Source organism: Numenius arquata, chromosome 1 (assembly GCF_964106895.1).
Source record: "Numenius arquata chromosome 1, bNumArq3.hap1.1, whole genome shotgun sequence".
Classification (NCBI taxonomy): domain Eukaryota; kingdom Metazoa; phylum Chordata; class Aves; order Charadriiformes; family Scolopacidae; genus Numenius; species Numenius arquata.
This window is the reverse complement of record NC_133576.1, coordinates 10909072-10929321: the sequence shown is the minus strand read 5'-3', so window position 1 is coordinate 10929321 and position 20250 is coordinate 10909072. Positions and strand designations below refer to the sequence as shown.

General features: G+C 40.0%; 1 protein-coding gene across 1 annotated transcript in view; it reads right to left on the bottom strand.

Annotated features, from left to right (window-relative positions):
* MAN1A2 (mannosidase alpha class 1A member 2) overlaps positions 1–20250 on the bottom strand; it is a 146248-nt gene that overhangs the window by 11947 nt on the left and 114051 nt on the right. Inside the window, exons 10-11 of the mRNA XM_074157379.1 lie at positions 12032–12251; positions 5510–5682 (exon numbers count right to left, since the gene is read on the bottom strand). Coding sequence (XP_074013480.1) covers positions 5510–5682; positions 12032–12251 — 393 coding nt within the window. The remainder of the gene's footprint in view (positions 1–5509; positions 5683–12031; positions 12252–20250) is intronic.

The following is a 20250-nucleotide window of genomic DNA, read 5'->3' as shown; positions in this document are numbered from 1 at the left end:
TTAATATTATTTTACCTTACAATTACCAAGTAGTCTTGTATCTTCAGAAATTTCTCCTTGAGGAGACAGACTCTGGCTAGACTGGAGTTCAGAAAGGCAGAGGAGTTATCCTAGTTGATCAGTGATCTGGATGCTGCAGGTAGTAGTGAACTGGAGAGGAAAAATTCCTCTGAAAGATTGCTATGCAGCTATTCCTCCAAATATGGATAAACAAATTGTCCTTGATTCAGAGGCATACAGAACTTCATGAAACTGGTTGAAAACTTTGGTGCTGTAGACAAGCTGCTTAAAATGCACTTGAAATTTGCAGTGATCTGCCTTCAGACAGATCTCAGAGTACTTGGTGTAGAGGCATCTGATTTTCCACCTGGGTGCTCTTTTGCTCAAGAGCTGAGGACCAGTTTCCTTGATAAAATGATGCTAAATTTATTGCACCCTAGAATACAGGGAAGTCCTAGATGACTGGAAGCACATCAAGGCAATGCTACTATTATGAGGCATTGGCAGGCTGAAAAAAATTTTAGGATGGTGTACCTGATGTTAGACCCAAATACTTATGGGAACACATGAAAAAAGTTTAAAAGAACAAGAAGATAATTGACACTGATCAGCATGGTTTTATAGAAATCTACCTTGCACACAAGCTTGATTTCATTCTTTGAGGTCTATAAATTGGCAAAGAAAGGTAACTGCAGAGGTGTAATAAACTTAAAAGTTCCTGAAGCAACTGACACGATACCATAAGACACTAATATAAAACAAAATAGCACTATATCATATCAACATTACGGTCTTAATTTAAAACCAACTGACAGTGCTCTAAGAACAAACTAGCAATGTAAAATCATCACCAAATAGAGTTGCTTCTAACAGAGATCCACAAGGAATGGTCTGAAGTTTTATCAATCACTGCAACAGTTATTTACACAATAACTGCAGACACTATAATCTGGCAGTAACTGGGGCCCAAAGAAAATGAGTTTCATATAACCAGGTACATAATCCTAAATCTAGACATAAAGGCTGTGTAACTGCAGAACCAGATTAGCCTGGAAAGTAGAGACACTTAAAAGAATTCAGTGGCCATATGAGACAATCCAGTATGGGTTCCTGCTAGGATGTTGTGGCAGGTGCACACACAGGGACAGTAAACAGTAGCAGGGATATAATTTTACCATTGCACAGGGCTGTGGGTAAAGTTGAAACTGGAACATGCAATTCTAGGATTCATTTTTTAAGAAGGACGATGAACTGATGTGGGTGCAGACACTTGGAGAAAACTCTTTACAGTGGGAGACAATACCATTTGTTTAGCATCTTAAGTACACTCAGTAGTAAGCTTATTACAATCTATAAAAACTCTTCAGAAAGAAAACATGAGAGAATAAAGACATTTTAATTGTATAGGAAGTCATAGGAAAATCCAGTGATTAGCAGTTGAAACTAGACAAACTCAAATAGGAAACAAAGCATATCTTTTTAACAGCACAAGTAATTAAATAATGGAACAAATTATCAAAAGAAGTGGATTTTCCAGTTCCCTTTATTCAAATCAAGAGTAGAACAGAAGAATATGCAATAGTGTACTCCTGTGTCAAAAATGACGCAAAGCGAAATTTCAGGGCCTGTGATATTCAGGGAGGTCAGAGTTGATCCAAGTTCTTTGGAACTAAAATCGGAGGTGCCTCTAGATCGGATCCCAACTCCCTCAGTTCCTCTGAGGGTGTTTTTGTGGTTGCGTGTGTGACTCTTCTTGACTATGCCAACAATATGCTCCTAAAAACTGCCAGTTTCTTCACCAGCTTACCTCCCAAAACATCTCTCTCTGGTACTCACAGCTTCCAACCTATGAACCCCGAACCCTTGTTTCTTTCACCTCCAACCTATGCCTGGCTCTTTCCTTTCTACTCCGCTTCACTAAGTAGAGAGCCTATAGGTCTTTCCACTCCATCTGACTGTCAATCCTCAATTTGCCTGAAGTTAGCCTGAACTTGAAGTCTCGTATATTATTTTCACTGTAAGTAGAAACTCTGAATGAACTCTGCAGCTTCCCTGGTGCAATCCTGCTTAATCAGACACGCAAGTCCCCAACAAATAGTTGAGCCCTTCATTAGTAGCTCAGATTAGTAATTGGCTTTACATTCCTATTGTGAGATGGTGGCTCTTATTGCTTTCAAATAATTAGCCTAAAAAGGATTTTAGAAATTTTCTGTATTTACCCTGAATATCTTGCATGTGTATTTCTGTAATACTTCAGCCAGCCCCCCAGCACACCATCATCCAATTTGGCTGGCCCAGTACAATTGAGATTGATGTTGTCTCTAGTGCTAAGTATAGTATTAGGGAGAATTAGCCTCTTTTCATTAGGAAAGAGATAAAGACCCTGTCACAGGGATTTATGATCACTGAGGAGATATAAGATTCAGCTTCCTGGTTTTTCCCCACACACACTGGATTTGGAGAGATGTGACAAAACAGGCTTTAGTCAAAGCACAACATCTGCACTAAAATGCCCAAGTTTTATCCAAAATTCTAGATAATAAGGCCAAAAAGCAGCTGCTAATGGTGAAAAAGATAGTACAGTACAAAGATCTGCATGCACACACAATCCAGCCCACTGTTCAAATTCCCATTGATAAAAGGCAGAAAGAGATCTGGGCTGGGGGTGCTAAAGAAACTTAAGTAATGTGGTATAACGAAAAGCCAGGTGGTTCTGCAATGTATCCCAGATCATCTCTGAAGAGTTCTTAAAATGACAGAAGCAGACTTTTGAAATATTGGTGAACTAACCCAACCCATTTGTTTGACATATTCATGCACTCAAAGAAGCAAACAAGGGAGACCACTAAGAACTCAGTCATCAAACGCCAGGTTACACCAGGTTCAGTATAGAAAAATAAGACCATTTAGAACTCGGAAACAAAACTCAGTTTCTCCAAAACTTTAAAAGAACTACTAGATTTCTGATGAAGAAAATATCCTTCACCACAAGAAGTCTGTAATAACAGATTTCAAAGTATATGCTTCAGTGGTTGAAAGGCAAATGGAAAGCAAATGCAGACAGTGGTGTACACGAGCAGCAAGCCAACGGCTCTGTGCATCATACCAGATTCTTCTTTATTTATAAATAGAGGAACAAACACAACCAGACCTGCATGCGGTAGGGAAGAAGGGCAAGTAGTGAGTAGGTGTGAGAAGTAAACACAAGAACTTATTATCTGTACGCAGGGAACAGAAAACCATGGGGAACAAAGAGCTTGCCGAGCTTCTGTGTTAGTATGACAGTAGGTGAAAGAAACTCTGGATTTGCGGGAGGGGTATGCAAAACCATTTACAAAGAGTTAAAAAGTATTTTAAGGCTACATTGGATAAAGAAACTCTTTATTGAGAAAGCAAGGAAAAAAAGGCACTCTGTAAGGACAGAGGCAGTTAAACACGTGGGCTGCTTGATTTACACAACTTTCGTACAGGTTGACAGAAGGATAAAATAAAATCCTACCCTGCACACAGAGAAAATTGGAGGCCGGGAAGGAGGAAGGGAGGGTTTGGGTTTGAAAGCATTAATGGGGAGCAAGATATGAAGGCAAATGGAGAAAACGAAACAAAATGCAATTCAAAAAGCATGCTTTGCAGCGTGCTTAAGAGACAGAACTTGGTCTGAAAAATTTACATTTATAAACTTTTTAACCTAGTATAAAGGACCCAATCTCAGCTTGGATCATCCAGCCATAGCTTCTGACAGGAGCTGGTGTTAGATCAGCAAGCATTTGTAGTACACACAGTGGCAACGAGCAGCTTACTAAATCCATTTCTTTGTCATATTAGAAACATGCATAGTTTTTGGGCAGGAGGGATGGTGTGACTCAGCGTTTGATGTTTTGGAGAGCGCAGCAATGCATTCTGGAATAAAAATGTGACAAAAGCAGAACCTCTCTCCAGAGTAACATAATGTTGGTTATAACAAAACAGTCTACAAGGCAAAACCTAACGAAGACTAAGACACAATCTTAAAATACTTGGACTTTTCTACATGATCGCAACTGCACTGAGGGAAGCATAAGGATGAGCTCAGCTAAATATTCTGAACCTGCCTTAACTATCTTCCACCTGATGAATACAGACTTCTCAACAGAACTCTTGCTTCAAGTACTTTTTTGGGGTCTTTTGCCTGTGGAGAAAAACTGGCTTTCACCTGCAGAATAAAGTTTCTCCAGGCTCTTGGTTCATCTCTTCCTTTGCTCTTCCCTGATCTCCTTTGGCTGTACTCAAAATATTTCATTAGTGTCTTGTTATCTGTAATGTTTATTCACATGTCTGAAACTGGCTTTGAGCTGTGTTTCCAAAGACTGCAGGAGCTGTAGCAGGGAAGTGGAGGAGCTGTAATAATCCACAGATCTTGAAGACGACCAGAAAACTGCTTCGCCAGCAAATTAGTTTTGCACAACCTCAGTAGAGACCATCAGGTAGAAGCAGGGAGAAACACAAGACATAAAAGGCTCACAAGTTCAGCCCTAGGATGCATTTAAAACAAGAACTCTTTTGGGGGATTACAAATAATTTTTACAACTAGAATATTATATTGTCATGTGAAAACGAAACCTAGTTGTTCATATAGCCCATAATCTATGACTATCAGACAAAGGAGTTATCCATCTATCTACAAAGGATGAATGAGGGAAGGCCATGAGCAACAGATCTGTGTTAAGAGTCTTACAAGGAGTCTGGGCTTCTGTAGACCATCACAAGCATTTCCAATGAGAAAGGCTCAGGTGCATTTTCACACTTGGGAATTTGATTAAAACAAGCAACAACTAGATTTAAACCTAGGAAAGCAGCTATTCAAAAAAAGCAACAATCTCTAAAATATCTTAGCAACAATTTTTAAGTTCTGCCTTATGTGCCATTACTTATTCACTTCCCCTTCTGGTCTACTTCTAGTGATGTGATTTTTTGTTATAATTGAGTAAATTTAAACTGTCTGGCAAATTTTCTTCCTTCCAGTCAGACAACTAAGAAAAGAAAGAGCCACGATACCAACCCACATACACGTATGTATGTGCTGTCTAGTCTACAAACTGTCTGAGAACAGTTCTCCTACCACTTGTGTTCTAATAGCTGACCAAGAAGAAACTCTAAGAATAGCTGTGTCTTTTAATCTAATCTGAGTGCTAACACATGCTTAACAAAGTTATTTATAATACCCTTTCATTTCCCAGGATAAATTACTTCTCTTGGGGGCTGTGGACTACTGATAACAGTAGGAGTCCTGACCAGCGGAATCTGTTTCCACCCCTAAAACTCATCAGCTGTACAATGCTGACCACGTCTCTCATCTGTGCATCTGCTTCAGCAGTTGCAAAACAGGAATAACTGCGTGCACCCCCGTATGTTTACAGAGACTTGTGAAAATCAATTACCATTTGAAGTGTTTCAGTACCACGGGATGAAAGTGGCTACCAAAGGAAAATTACATGGAATTAATTTACTGACAGATAATTAATACATTTACCTGTGTTGCCTCCCAGCCCCACTGCCTGTACTTGGGATCGTGGGTGAATCTCCACATATACCAGTAGGTCTCAATCACCTCTGGTCTTAGGATGTAATACTTCTCATTCTGCCGCACTGCCACCGCCTCTACACCACCATCAAATTTGAATGCTTCTGGACCCAACTTTAATGCTGCAGAGGAAAGGAAAAAGAAAAAAAAAAAAGAGAGAAAACAATATATATTTATTCCTTACCAATCTTTGCAGGAAGGGTGGCTAGGAGATGGCTGTATCCCAAGTATGTGAGAAAAGCAGAAACTAGCTTGTCTTTAAGCAGTCTCATAAATATTTCCTATTGTTGAGGCCTATAATTTTTCTTATGAATAATTTATCCAATTCCTGTGAGAAAACTACCTATCTTGACAGGAATACAGTAATCCTCTTGAAAACTAATGAAACGCTAAGAATATAAACACATTAACATGTTCAATTATAGGATAAAATTAAAGTGACCAACATCAGTCCTTTACAAGCAAAAGAAAAGAAGTAGGGTCAACAGATGTCTTGATGCTCCTTGATCCCACCCAGCACAGTGGCAAAAGATCTTAGAACAAAACCAGGTATCACCACCTCAAATAACCTGCATCTTTATCCAAACTCTCTTGGTTTAGGGAAGTGCTGTCACGCCACCGTAACTGATACGCTTTATAATGTGATCCTCAAGTATTACCACTAGGCAATGAAAACTTGGCCACACCCGAAAATAAATCTCTGAACTAAGACATTCACTATTTCAGCCCTTAAAGGAAGCTGTAATGGCCCTGTGCCAGCATCTGGAATACTATTCATATGAAAAGGAGGTACCGTAGAAAAACTGTCTATAATATGAAAATGCAATTACATGTATTTTTTTATTATACAGCTACACACTATTCCTCAAATTTGACATAAATAATGTACTCTTACCTACAGCTGCCCCCCACCCTTTGCTTTGGCAGAGAATTTTTAAGGCACTGAACTTCGAAGCTGCACTCGAGCTCTAAAAATTATCAAAGAGATTAATCACGTAATTCCTAAGGGCTAGAGGCTCAAATTAACCATGGTCTCATGAGTCTGAAAAGGGAACCTTAGAATACTACAATGAAAAATATGAACATGTCCCTGCGCGTGTCCCAGAAGAAAAACTCCAAAAAATGTTCCTTAATCTTTTTGTTTCAAGGGAGTATGGCTCTGGATGCAAACACAAAAAAGCACCACACTTTTGTTCAGCCACACACATGATAAGGAAAATGCCATCAAGAAATGTTTAGGATAGTTGTTTCAGTTAAAAAAAAACAAAACAATTTCTACTGCAAAATCAATGAGATTAGATACAGACTTCTACCTATCCAAAATTAAGAAGGATGGCCATACTGCACCAGATGAAAGTTCGTCTGGTCCAGTATCACATCTGCAACAGAGGTCAAAATCAGACAACTATGGGGAAGTGGAAGAATTGGCCAAGTATGTATGATACCTTTTTCCAGCTTCTCTACCAGTCTCCAATTTTTTTTTGAGCTCAAGGCTTCTCCCAAACTAGACATACTTTTTTATGTTGTCAGTAATTCTTAATAGATTTATTTCTCAAGTACTTATCTGGTGTTTCTTTAAACGTATGTGTGCCTTAAGCATCCAAAACAACCTCTGCTGAAGAGTTCCACATCTCTACTCTCTCTTCAGTGTAGAACCACTTTTTTTGTTCTTTCCATTTTCAGCTTGGTTCCTACAAGACTCATTCGATAGTCCCTAGGTCTTCTCTTGCTGAGGAGAGCGAACAACTGATTCCTAGTTACTCTCTCCAGCGTCCTGATGATTTTTGGATTTGTGTTTTATCCTACCTAAACCATCCCTTTTCCACGCTGAAGAACACTATCTGATTCAGTCATTCCTTGAATGGAAACTATTCCCTACCTTTAGTTTTCCTTTTAGCAACTCTGCAACTCTTTCAGTTCCACTATATCCTTTGTGAAATGCCAGGACCAGCCTGAATACAGCACTAAAAGTGTGGACAAGATTAATACGGTGACATAATGACATTTTCTATTTTGTTCTTTCTCACTTTGTTTTTCCTAACTGCTATTGAGCTGACATTTTCATAATCTCAAGAGCAATTTCCTGAGTTGTAATGGTCAGTTAAGAGCTCATAATTTTATATGTGAGGTTAGGAATATTTTTTCATAGGTGCCTCACTTTACATTTAACTACACTGAATTTAATTTAGTAATTTATTATGCAATTACTCAACCTCATAAGGTCCTTGTGCAATTTTTCAGCTTGCTTTCATCCTTGCTATCTGAGAAGCTTTTTAAAAAAAGTTATTATTAGCAGCACACTTGCCTTACTGTTTTGCCCTTTTCCTGATATATGTGTATGTATGTATAGATAAATTTAAGGTAGATGTATTTTATTTGTATATAGATATACACACATGTTAAAATATAAAATGTAAATACAATATACATTTATACATATAGATACACATATGTGCATAAATATATATCAAATATATCAGAGTACCACTGGGTAACCACCATTCGTCCACTGCAAGAGCTATTTAATTTATTTATTACACTACAAACATTTTTTTTTCTCCATGCAGGTACTTACTACTTATGCTGTAGCTCCCTAATATCCTTAAAAGGCCTTAGTAGAAAACTTTTGAAAAAGCCTTTTGGAAATCAAGTAAACCATGTCAGCTGTATTACTCTTATCCTATTACTCTTATCCACCAAAGAAGCTAGATTTCAGGCAGTTCTGGTGATGCATCACCTACAGAAACTGTGACAACTTCTCTTGCTTTGTAGCCTGCTGGTGCATTAAAACTTTAATAATTTACTCATATCTCACTTGTAACGTTGTTGGGTACTCCAAGAAATTATACCACCCAGAGGCTGGGTGATCCTTGCAGATTGTGACAACCTCACTGAATTTTTATCTGAAACCAAGGACGCAAAATTAATCACTTTAGTAGCTGACTAAAGTAAGTAGTAGTACCTTTGGGGGAAACATTCTAAGAAAAGAACCATCTAAGGCCATTTTACAATGCTAGGCCACACTTTAATGCAGTTATTTTAGCATTAATGGGGCTGATAGCCTGTATTTCTAGTCAGGCAGAGCAGATGAGAAACAATTTCATACCATAGTGCAAAATTGCAAAGCTAAACCAGTAGCATTTTAAAAAGAGATTTTAAATGTCTTAAAGATGACTTCAAAGAGAGCTGTATTTAGCACTGCTGAAAATAAGGGAAAATCCTCAAACTTCTGGATAAATATCTATATATCTGGTTTTAGAAATAATTTTGAAAACATTGATTAATTTTTTTGTGGGTTCCTTTAAGACTTCAGTCAATCTAGCAACAAATTTCCTGAAGGTAAGAAAGGATTCATAATTGTAATAATACTTTCTAGGTTCTAACTGTCATAAAATTTGAGGAAGAGACCCTCCAAGATACTTTTGTTCGAGACTCTCTGAACCATTTCATCAGTGTGCATTGTTATTTTACACTTCTCACAAAAACAAATAATTATTCTTATCATCTTTGCTTGTTTAGCTGAGTCTTGGGGCAGAGATAGCATCTACTCATACCCTGACAATGTCTCAGCTGAAATTTTAGTCATCTGGCTTATTCTGCATTGGAATTGTCACATGTAAAAGCAAGCAAATATTGTACCCAGATTCTGAGGACAGTTCCTGTCAGAAACCTTAAAGAAATGCAAAAAACTTTATCCTAAAATAATCTGCCTGTAGTCAGTCAATACTTTACATATTATCAGCTAATGTCTGGGAAAATTCTTATGTATAAGGAATAATATTTTACTAAAAATACCGTGTGCTGTAAATCAGCACATGCTGCCAACCTGTATCAGGAATAGTGTGACCAGCAGGACTAGGGGAGTGATCGTCCCCCTGTACTCAACGCCGGTGAGGCCCCACCTCGAGTGTCGCGTCTCCAGTTTTGGGCCCCTCACTACAAGAAAGACATTGAGGTGCTGGAGTGGGTCCAGAGAAGGGCAACGAAGCTGGTGAGGGGTCTGGAGCACAGGTCTTATGAGGAGCGGCTGAGGGAGCTGGGCTTGTTCAGCCTGGAGAAAACAAGGCTGAAGGGAGACCTTACCGCTCTCCACAACTACCTGGAAGGAGGCTGTAATGAGGTCAGGGTCAGTCTCTTCTCCCAAGTGATAGGATGAGAGGAAACAGCCTCAAGGTGTGCCAGAGGAGGTTTTGACTGGATATTAAGAAAAATTTCTTCACTAAAAGGGTGAAAGAAGTAGTGCGTTTCTTCTGTGAAATTCTGTTTTGATTTTGCTGAGACTGGTCCCTGAAATAGCTGAAATAGCTTTTTATTGTGTCATTCTCAGCCCTTATGGAAATTTAGGTTGCTTAATAAAGTAGTATTTTTACACTAATATATTGTAAAACCAGGCATATACTGCAGTTTATTATGAGCAACAGTGGGAAGACAGAGGAATGGACAGTTCTGGATGGTTTATATGAAGAAAAGAGCTCTCTATCCTTAGTGCCTTGCTCTCTCCTCTGGGGACACCAAATTGGGCAAGAGTTCTCCCAACTCTATAGAAGAGAGTGATCAGGCTCTCCCCTTTGCTGACTGAAACATAAACCTATCAGCTGTCCAATTATCTGGCTGCCCTCTGAAAGACAGTCTTTCTGCAAACAGCTAGTCCTGTTATTAAAGCATACAATTATTTCTCGAATATTGCTGTTAAAGCATAATTAAGAAGTTGCCATTTTGCACATAACGGATCTTTATTTTCTTTGAAAAATTAGTCCAGGCAAAAAAACCCAAACAAACAAATGAATTCACGTTACTTAGATTGCAAGACTGAACAAAAGAAAACTAGGACATCGCAAATTTATAGCTGTCTGTACAACTTTCAGTCTGTTTCCTTCATGTGTGTTCTTATACAGTCATTAAATATGTAATCAAAACTTTTATCCCCGTCTTTTGACTTATTTAGGGTACAGAATAAACATCTGAAGGAATAAAATTAGGACTGCTGCACAAACAACTGTAAATTCAGTATTGCTTATTTTTAAGTGTCAAACATTCAAATGTTTAATTTCAATGCTCAAATTTTCAGAATGCAATAATAGTTATTATGTCTTACCTTTTTCCTTAATCATCCTCTTTTTTTTTTTCTTTCCTTCTTTTTGTTTTTTAAATGTTGTTGCTACCCAGGAAAAGTATCACTCACGACTATCAAATCAAATTCTTTAAAATTACAGGCAACTATACAATACTATGTAATCCTGTGAATAAATACATTAATTCTTATCTTAAAACTGCTTTTGAGTTTTAGTTACTATTACTTTCACTAGGAAGTTATTTCAGAAGCTCACTTCTCTGACAGCTACACAAAACCATTTCCAGTTTCCAACCTACATTTATTCACCGTGTGCTTACAAATCTTGCTCTTGGTACAACTGTGTTGTTTATATCTTAAAATAACTCTATTTCTTTTCAGTGTTTACCCCTTGAGATGACAACAAAATTAATTCCCTTCTTTGGCATTATTTTACTAGTCTGAGCAGGCCAACCTCTCTTACTTTCCCACTGTAAGATACAAGCTCAGTTGCTCTAATCATTCTGTTGGTCCTTCTCTGCATTTACTCTGCTTGAAATTCAGATTTGCAAAGTGTATTCTGGATGACAAATTATACATGTCTTCTAAGGCAGCGTTAATGTTCTCTAATCTCTGCTGAAAATTCTTCACCTGATACAGACTAGGACCGCACTGGCATTTTTCAACTCCCCATTTAGAAGAAAGAGCTCTGGCCTTTTTTCTGGTGAATTTTTTACTTCTGACAATCCAGTCCTCAAGATCTCCCTGTTTACTGTTCTGAGACTCTTCTGTTTTAATTGTGTCTTATGACTTCATGGCCCCTGTAAGTGTAATCAGCACACTTCAACTTTATGCATCAACATCACTATTAAAGACGTAAAATAAACCTGGTCCAAAAGACTGAACTTGAGAAACTTCCTGTCCAACAGTGAAGTCTGATATTGCCTCCTCACTGTGCAGGTCTTTGGCCATCACACAGTTTGCATACAAATCTTCATCCTCTCTAGTTTAATTGTACTTACCCAGAATGTACTAGTACTAAAAACAGTGAAAGGGGCATTTACAAATTTTTCACTTTACATGTCTGTAAGAACAGTATATATGAAATGAAAAACTGCCCTATCTATCTGGGAGGACAGGAGTTCACACACACTCCTTCCTCCCTGCACCCATATAACCTATCTTAGCTGACTGATCCAAAAATAGGGATAAACATGCAGGAAGGAACCATATAAGCTCTGGTATTACATTTACTCACTATGACGTAGATCAGAAGTAAATACATGGATGTTAAAAAAATTACACTGGTATAAAACCAATGCACGTTAGATAAGGCATATAACCATAACAAATCTTAAAAATAATTATGACAATTTCTGTATTTTGACTACTGAAATGACTAGATTAGCAATGTATCTTACTTGTCCTGTCATATGACTCATGACACGTATGTGCAATTTCAGCTCCAAGCTGCAAATAATGTCCAGCTTTATCATCTCTGGAACCATCTGCTCCAAGGGCAAACATCCCCCCTGCAAAACAGGTCAAATGGCCCATCTTTCTTTCAAGGTGCCCATTCTTCCACTCCCCGATGAAGGTCAATCCTCCATTGGACTTTCTGATGAGATGTTTTTCTATGGCCTACAAGAAGATTAAAAGAACTTTCAAATACCATTTCACGTGCAAGTTTTACATACTAATCTTCTTCAAAGAATAAAATACTGTTTTCAAAACAAAAAGAATTTTCTTCTGCCAAATTCACTTCTGAGCATTACAGGAACGAGCAGCTATAAGAATATGCTTTCAATGCACACAAAAAGATACCCTAACTGCTAAATGATGCTAATGAGATCAGTCATAGGAAAATCACATTGCACTTTTAGCTGAGAATTCAACATATATTTTATGGCTCAAACAATGTTTGGCTACCTGTTAACTCTAAGAAGGATCTATTTGTTCTGCAGTACAGTCTGTGTGTACTCAGAAAATAGATCCATATTGGATACTTTTGGTCAGCAACATATGTAAAGACAGCACCCGTACTGCCAGTCAACCTTTAATAGAAAGTCACAGGAATGCTCCAGCCACCTTCTAGTTACTTCTCCATAGCAAAGGATGGGTGAGGGTTAGAGCAGTTGTTCACAAAAAACATTATTATTTTATAGGCGAGGTAACTGCTGCTTTTTGTTTGCACATTTGTACCAATATATCTTGTTGCTTGTGATTTATAAATGGTATTCTTCTAATAGTAGGAAGAATAGCTAACCTAACTTTCCAAAGTTTGCAAACTACACAGAACAGCACATTTACTTAATTCTCTTTCAGAGAGGTTCAGAATCACCACCAATCTACTGTAGTACTTACTATCTTTAGCATTAGACAGTTTTTCTTGTAACTAGAATCTTGTTACAGTTTGAGTTTTATAATTATAAAGACAATTATCTTCTTTACCATGGAGACATTGTGCCTATCTTCTTTTCAGAAATCTCTTCTGTATTTTCACATATAACCCTCTGATGGGTTTACAACTTCCTACGAAGTGCACGACCTGCGATTGGTCAGAGTACTGCAGGTCTGATCAGAATTGAAGGATTAAAGTGTCATTAAAAAGGTATTCACTACTCTCCTTGCCATCCACAAGATCTATTACAGAAGTGAATTACTTCATTACTCCATTACCTTTCCGGTACCTACAACAAATTACACCCCAAATGTCCATAATTGTATTTATGGCAGAGGATCCCATATATAACTAAAACTGTTATGGAAGCAGAGGTCACATCTGCTGCACGCAGTTGTCTCTCTGCTATCTAAACAGCGCAAACTATGCAGTTCACTACAATACAGATTCAAGCAATAAACACGTAATCAGCTTGCAATTTGTAATTCAGGTTTGAAAGTGGACACTGAAATAGCTTTTCCCTCCAAATAAAAAGTGAGACTGCCTTTTGTTTTCAACAAATGGACAAACAAAAAGTTTCAAGCTCTTCTGTGACTGCAGTAGGTATTTCAAGTTAACTTCCTCATTTTAAGCTTGATGCTTAAATGGTTAAGAGCAGCTGCACTGAACCCAGCAATATTTGATAACATGGAAGTCCTCCATTCAGGTACTGAAATAACATCTGACAGCCTTCCAAAGTTTTCTTCAACAAAAAGCTTTTCTAAAATCAAAATTATTGAAATTACAGTTAGACAAGGCAGTTTGTAGGATTAGGAGCCTCATGTGGGGAAGACAATAATATAAACAGTAATCTGAAATAGTTGTGTTTCTGAATATGTACGTGTTTCTGTATGGTTTTCTGAGATGCTGCAGTGCTCGCAGCAGCTTTTCTGGATGGTTATAGTCAGGTGAATCTACACCTCAGCCATGTAGTTAGTGAAGATCTGGCAGTCCCCATATAGCCAAGGTGGATGTACTAGCTAAAAGCCAGTGCAGTGGATTACAGGGAGAAGACTGCATTGATGTCAGCAGGGCTCTGCTCCTTACTCGCACTGTGGACTGAGCCGTCATCTGGATGGTGCAATTTCTCCACTGTCCTCTACTGAGACTGTGCGTTCTGAAGGGGATGAGAAAAAAGCGCTGGTCTGCATTCCTGTTGGGCTAGTTTCTTCACTAATACCACTGAAAGATCTGAAGTTTCTGCTTACAGCAGGATGCAGTGAGAAGAACGCTGAAATAACTGACAGAGCAGAAACTAGTAAGTCTCTGACAGCTGCCAGAGTGGTTGTCTAACCATCATGCAAATTGGCATTGAGGATTGGTATGATACCATGGCTTCTGCTGCTGGGGAGCCTGATGTGGTTAACCACACAAGCCTCATTTGTTCTGAAAGTATCTGTATAGGTAAGGTTAGATCTGCTGAAAATTCTGCAACTGAATACTAAGATCCATAGCACGAGCTCTGTTGATTCAATTATCCTAGACTGAGACAAAACTGACATTATTTCACTGAATTTCACTGAATTTTTAGAGTTGGAAGGGACCATAAAGATTCATAGATTCATAGATTGGTCCAGGCCAGAAGGGACCTCCAAAGGTCATCTAGTCCGACCTTCCCGCAGTCAGCAGGGACACCCCCAACTAGAACAGGTTGCCCAGGGCCTCGTCGAGCTTCACCTTGAATATCTCAAGGGAAGGGGCCTCAACCACCTCCCTGGGCAACCTGTTCCAGTGTTCCACCACCCTCATGGTAAAGAATTTTTTCCTAATATCCAATCTAAATCTCCCCTTCTCCAACTTAAAACCATTGCCCCTCGTCCTGTCACTGCAGGCCTTTGTAAACAGACCCTCCCCAGCCTTCCTGTAGGCCCCCCTCAGGTACTGGAAGGCCGCTATGAGGTCTCCCCGGAGCCTTCTTTTCTCCAGGCTGAACAACCCCAGCTCCCTCAGTCTGTCCTCATAGGAGAGGTGCTCCAGCCCCCTGATCATTTTGGTGGCCCTCCTCTGGACCCGCTCCATCAGGTCCATGTCCTTTCTATATTGAGGGCTCCAGACCTGCACACAGTACCCAAGGTGAGGTCTCACCAGAGCAGAGGAAAGTGGCAGAATCACCTCTCTGGATCTGCTGGCAACACTTCTTTTGATGCAGCCCAGGATGTGATTGGCCTTCTGGGCTGCGAGAGCACGTTGCCTGCTCATGTCCAGCTTCTCTTCAATCAGCACCCCCAAATCCCTTTCCTCAGGGCTGCTTTCTAATACCTCATCCCCCAGTCTGTATTTATACTGAGGATTGTTTCTTCCCAGGTGCAGAATCCTGCACTTGCTTTTGTTGAACCTCATGAGGTTCATCTGGGCCCACCTCTCCAGCCTGTCCAGATCCCTCTGAATGACATCCCACCCCTCTGGTGTATCGACAACACCACACAGCTTGGTGTCATCTGCAAACTTGCCGATGGTGCTCTCAATCCCTCTGTCTATGTCTTTGATAAAAATGTTAAACAGTACTGGTCCCAGGACGGACCCTTGAGGGACACCACTAGTCACTGTTCTCCATCTGGACTTAAAGCCATTGAGTACCACCCTCTGGGTGCGACCATTCAGCCAATTCCTTATCCACCGAACCGTCCACCCATCAAATCCATATCCCTCCAATTTGGCAAGCAGGATGTTGTGAGGAACTGTGTCAAAGGCCTTAAAGAAGTCCAGATAGATTACATCCATAGGTCGCCCCTTGTCTACTGACCTAGTCACTTCATCATAGAAGGCCACTAGGTTAGTCAGGCAGGACTTGCCCCTAGTAAAGCCATGTTGGCTGTCCTGAATCATCCCCCTGTCCTCCATGTGCCCAAGCATGGCGTCCGGAAGGATCTGCTCCATGATCTTCCCAGGCACAAAGGTGAGGCTGACAGGTCGGTAGTTCCCAGGGTCCTCCTTTCTTCCCTTTTTAAAAATGGGTGTGATGTTTCCTTTCTTCCAGTCTGCAGGGACTTCACCTGACTGCCATGACTTTTCGAATATCATGGAAAGTGGTTTTGCAACTTCATCAGCCAGTTCCTTCAGGACTCTGGGATGAATTTCATCAGGTCCCATGGACTTGTATATCTTTAGATTCCTTAGGTGATCACGTACCATGCCTTCAGTTATAGTGGGATGGACTTTGTCACCTGGATCCTCAACTTGTGGGCCATCAATACAAGAGCTAGGAGGAGAGGGGTTGCCAGTGAAGACTGAGGCAAAAAAATTATTGAGAACTTCCGCCTTCTCCTCCTCCGTTGATACAAGTTCCCTACTGCTGCTCATTAGGGGGGGTACATTTTCTTTAACCTTCCTTTTCTGGTTAATGTACCTGTAGAAGCCTTTCTTGTTTTTCTTTATGTCCCTTGCCAAGTCCGATTCTAGCCGTGCCTTGGCCTCCCTGACCTCATCCCTACACAGACGGGCAACATCCCTATACTCTTCCCAGGTTGCCTGTCCCTTCTTCCATTTCCTGTGTAGCCCCATCTTACCCCTTAGTTTGACCAGCAGGTCCCGGCTCAACCATGGTGGTTTCTTGCCTTCCTTACCCAATTTCCTACATGTTGGGATTGAGATCTTTTGTGCTCTATGGAGAGCATCCTTAAAGATCTGCCAGCTTTGTTCTGCTCCCTTGTCCCTAAGGGCAGTTTCCCATGGGGTCCTATTTACTAACTCCTTGAAGAGTTGGAAGTTCGCTTTCTTAAAATTTAGCGTCCTGATGGTGTTCCTCTTGGGCTTCAAACTTCTTAAGAGAGTGAACTGCACTAGAGCATGATCACTGCAGCCCAGACTGCCTTCAACTTTGATATCCCTAATGGCCTCACTTGCATTTGTGACCAACAAGTCCAACAATGCATCTCCTCGAGTAGGGCTGGTGATTTCTTGTCTCAAGAAGTTGTCGTCTAGGCACTCTAGAAGCTTCCTGGAGTGCCTGCAGCCAGCCGTGTTGCTTTTCCAACAGATGTCAGGGTGGTTAAAGTCACCCAGCAGGATGAGAGCCTGTGATCGTGATGCCTCTTCCAGCTGGAGTAAGAAGGCATCGTCGACAGGCTCTGCCTGGTCAGGGGGCCTGTAGTAGACTCCTACCACAAGGTTCCCTTTGTTGTCCCGATCTCTAAGATCATCTAGTCCAACTCCCCTGCTAAAGCAGGATTGCCCAGAGCATGTCAGAGCATGTTACTCAGGACTGCATCCAGGCGGGTCTTGAAAATCTCCAAAGAAGGGGACTCCACAACCTCCCTGGGCAGCCTGTTCCAGGGCTCTGTCACCCTCACCATAAAGAAGTTTCTTCTCATATTTGAGTGGAACCTCCTATGTTCCAGCTTGTGCCCGTTGCCCCTCGTCCTCTCACTGGCAACCACTGAAAAGAGTCTGGCTCCCTCCTCCTTCAACCCACCCTTTAGATACTTATAAGCATTGATAAGGTCTCCCCTCAGCCTTCTCTTCTCCAGGCTAAAGAGTCCCAGCTCTCTCAGCCTTTCTTCATAAGGGAGATGCTCCAATCCTTGAATCATCCTCGTTGCCCTTCGCTGGACTCTTTCCAGTAGTTCCCTATCCATCTTGAATTGGGGAGCCCAGAACTGGATGCAGTATTCCAGTTGTGGCCTCACCAGTGCAGAGTAGAGGGGGAGAATGACTTCCCTCAACCTACCGGCCACACTCTTCCCTATGCAGCCCAGGATTCCATTGGCCTTCCTGGCCACAAGAGCACACTGCTTGCTCATTTTGCTGTCTACCAGGACCCCCAGATCTTTCTCTTCAGAACTTGGCTCCAGCAGGTCCACACCTAACCTGTATTGGTGCCTAATTATTATGGTACCTAATTATTATGATTCATAATTTCATTTATTTATGATTATAGGATTTTTTTTTGACCATATGGTACATAAAAATTGAGGAGTCCTTTTTAGAGGAAAGCCACTTTTACTATGTGGAGCAAGAAGGCTTAAAAGTGTTTGGATTATTTATTTCCCGGAGGAAAACTTTCTTCTTTTTTTCCCAAATGTTCTGTGGAATTCCATTTTGAATTGTATCTTTTTGTAATTTCATAACTGTTGAGGAGTAAACGTTTCAGAAGCATTTCCAGGGGGAAAAAAATTGCTGTGGTTGGCATCAGGAGAGCCAGCAAAGGCCAAATTTATACACTTCTCCATGAGTTACTCCTTCACGCTGGACTTGCTTTCAGAGTTTGACTGAAGAACATCATCTAGATGCAATTTCACTGAATTTCACTGAATTTTTAGAGTTGGAAGGGACCATAAAGATCATCTAGTCCAACTGTATTCTCTGTTCACAATAGGGGCACATCTTCTGAACTTGAACATCACTGTCCTGTATAAGGAGTAGTTTTTGAAATCTGAAAATCAAGTTCTGTCAGCAACTTAATTATTAAGTTCCATCTTAACAGCTGCAAAGGAAGCATCCCCCAAAAGAAAATAAATGCAACCTTCTCAAAATACTTTATCATTCAGCAACCCACTGCTTGCTAACTATATAAGAAGGACAATTAATATTTACAGTAATTAACAAGGAACAGCTGGGCATTGAAATGAAGTGTCCTTTACAGTGGAAGACTACACTAATGTTATATAGCATGCAGAGGTCATGGATACAGAATTTGTTCATACTCTTGTCATGAAGTATGTGGTAACCTGGGTAAGGCTTCATATGCCACGGACTGGAAATCATGACAACTGAAGAACAGATGCTGTCATCTTTCTTTCTCTTAATACCTCCAAGAACGGGGATATCACTGCCTACTGCAAGACTTGAGAGTAAGGGCATGATTGTCTATCTTCCACTCTCCCCCCTGCAGCAAGCTAAGGGAGTGAATTGTGGCTGGACACATATCTTCTTTTAGACTGGTGGGGGCTGAGAACATTTCTAACTCTGTGCTGTGAGTGGGAAGAATGTATTTTACACCTTTCCCCTTCTGCTTGCATAAATGACACAAAGAGGTTTTGCTCCAAGTTTTGAAAAGCAAAGAGTAAGGTGTCAGCTATGGAGGAAGACCTATGTTATGGGCAACAACAAAAGAATGGTAAAGTTCTTAAAAATATCTTGAGATTTTAAATAAAAATTCAAAATGCAATTATGTATTACAAATCCTACTCATTAACTTTTTGCCCATGTTCTTCAATGTCAAGTAGGATCTGGGCTAAACACAAACCCTGAACCAGGAAGATGTTCCACAATGCATAAATCAGTACAGTTCATGCAGATTCAAATGTACACGGGTGAGGAAACCATCTGATGCTTACAGTGCAGGTCATATCACACATGAAGCGGAAGCAGCTCAGCTCTTTCTCCTTCCTATCCACAGTACGTTTTCATCTGGTCCCAAATTTGCTTTGCTGTGTCTCCATTCAGAGACAGAGATTTGCCCACACAAAATATTTGCAAGACTGGGCTTACAGTGAAGAGAATGAAAGGGAAAGTTTATTTCCTCTAATTTTAAAGTGCTCACAGTTTAGGAATCCAAGTATTTCAACAGTAACCACAATGGATGTTAACCATCAACTACTAAACCTTTTTAAACCCATGGGGCCCAATAAACTGTATTTTAGACTATTAAAAGTACTCAACTAACAGTTTGAACTACTAATGTTGACTTTAACAAACCCTGGAAAGTTAAGGAAGTTCAAAAGGACTGAGAAATAGCTGATGCTTTAACCGTATTTTAAAAGGTTATTAGAACAATCATATAAAATTAATTACGTGGTTTCAAAAGTAAATGTTTGACTGACAAGTGCATGCTGATATTATGAATATTAGGCATTTCAGGGATTTTCTTGGCATTGTACAAAATATTAGTCCTAAACAAATTCAAGACAGCACGTGTGGAGTGGATTAAAAGTTAGCTTGCTAGAACAGTTCAAACTGAAACAAAAAATTGTGAAGAATAATCCTCCCATGAAGATTCTGCAAAGAAACTTTCATTCAATGCTAGGCAGCATTTCTACCAATAATCTGCTAGAAATAAATGCTAAAAAAAAAATTTGCAGATGACACAAAAATTGATGGAGCTATAGATAGTGATAAAGGAAAAGCCAGTCCTGCAAAATCATTCAGAACAGGTGACAAAATGGGTTTTGCCTGAACAATTGTGTTTTAATAGAGTTAAGCGTAAGGTCTCACATCGAGGAATTTGGAATGTAAATCACAGTAGTAGGAAAGCAGTAAATC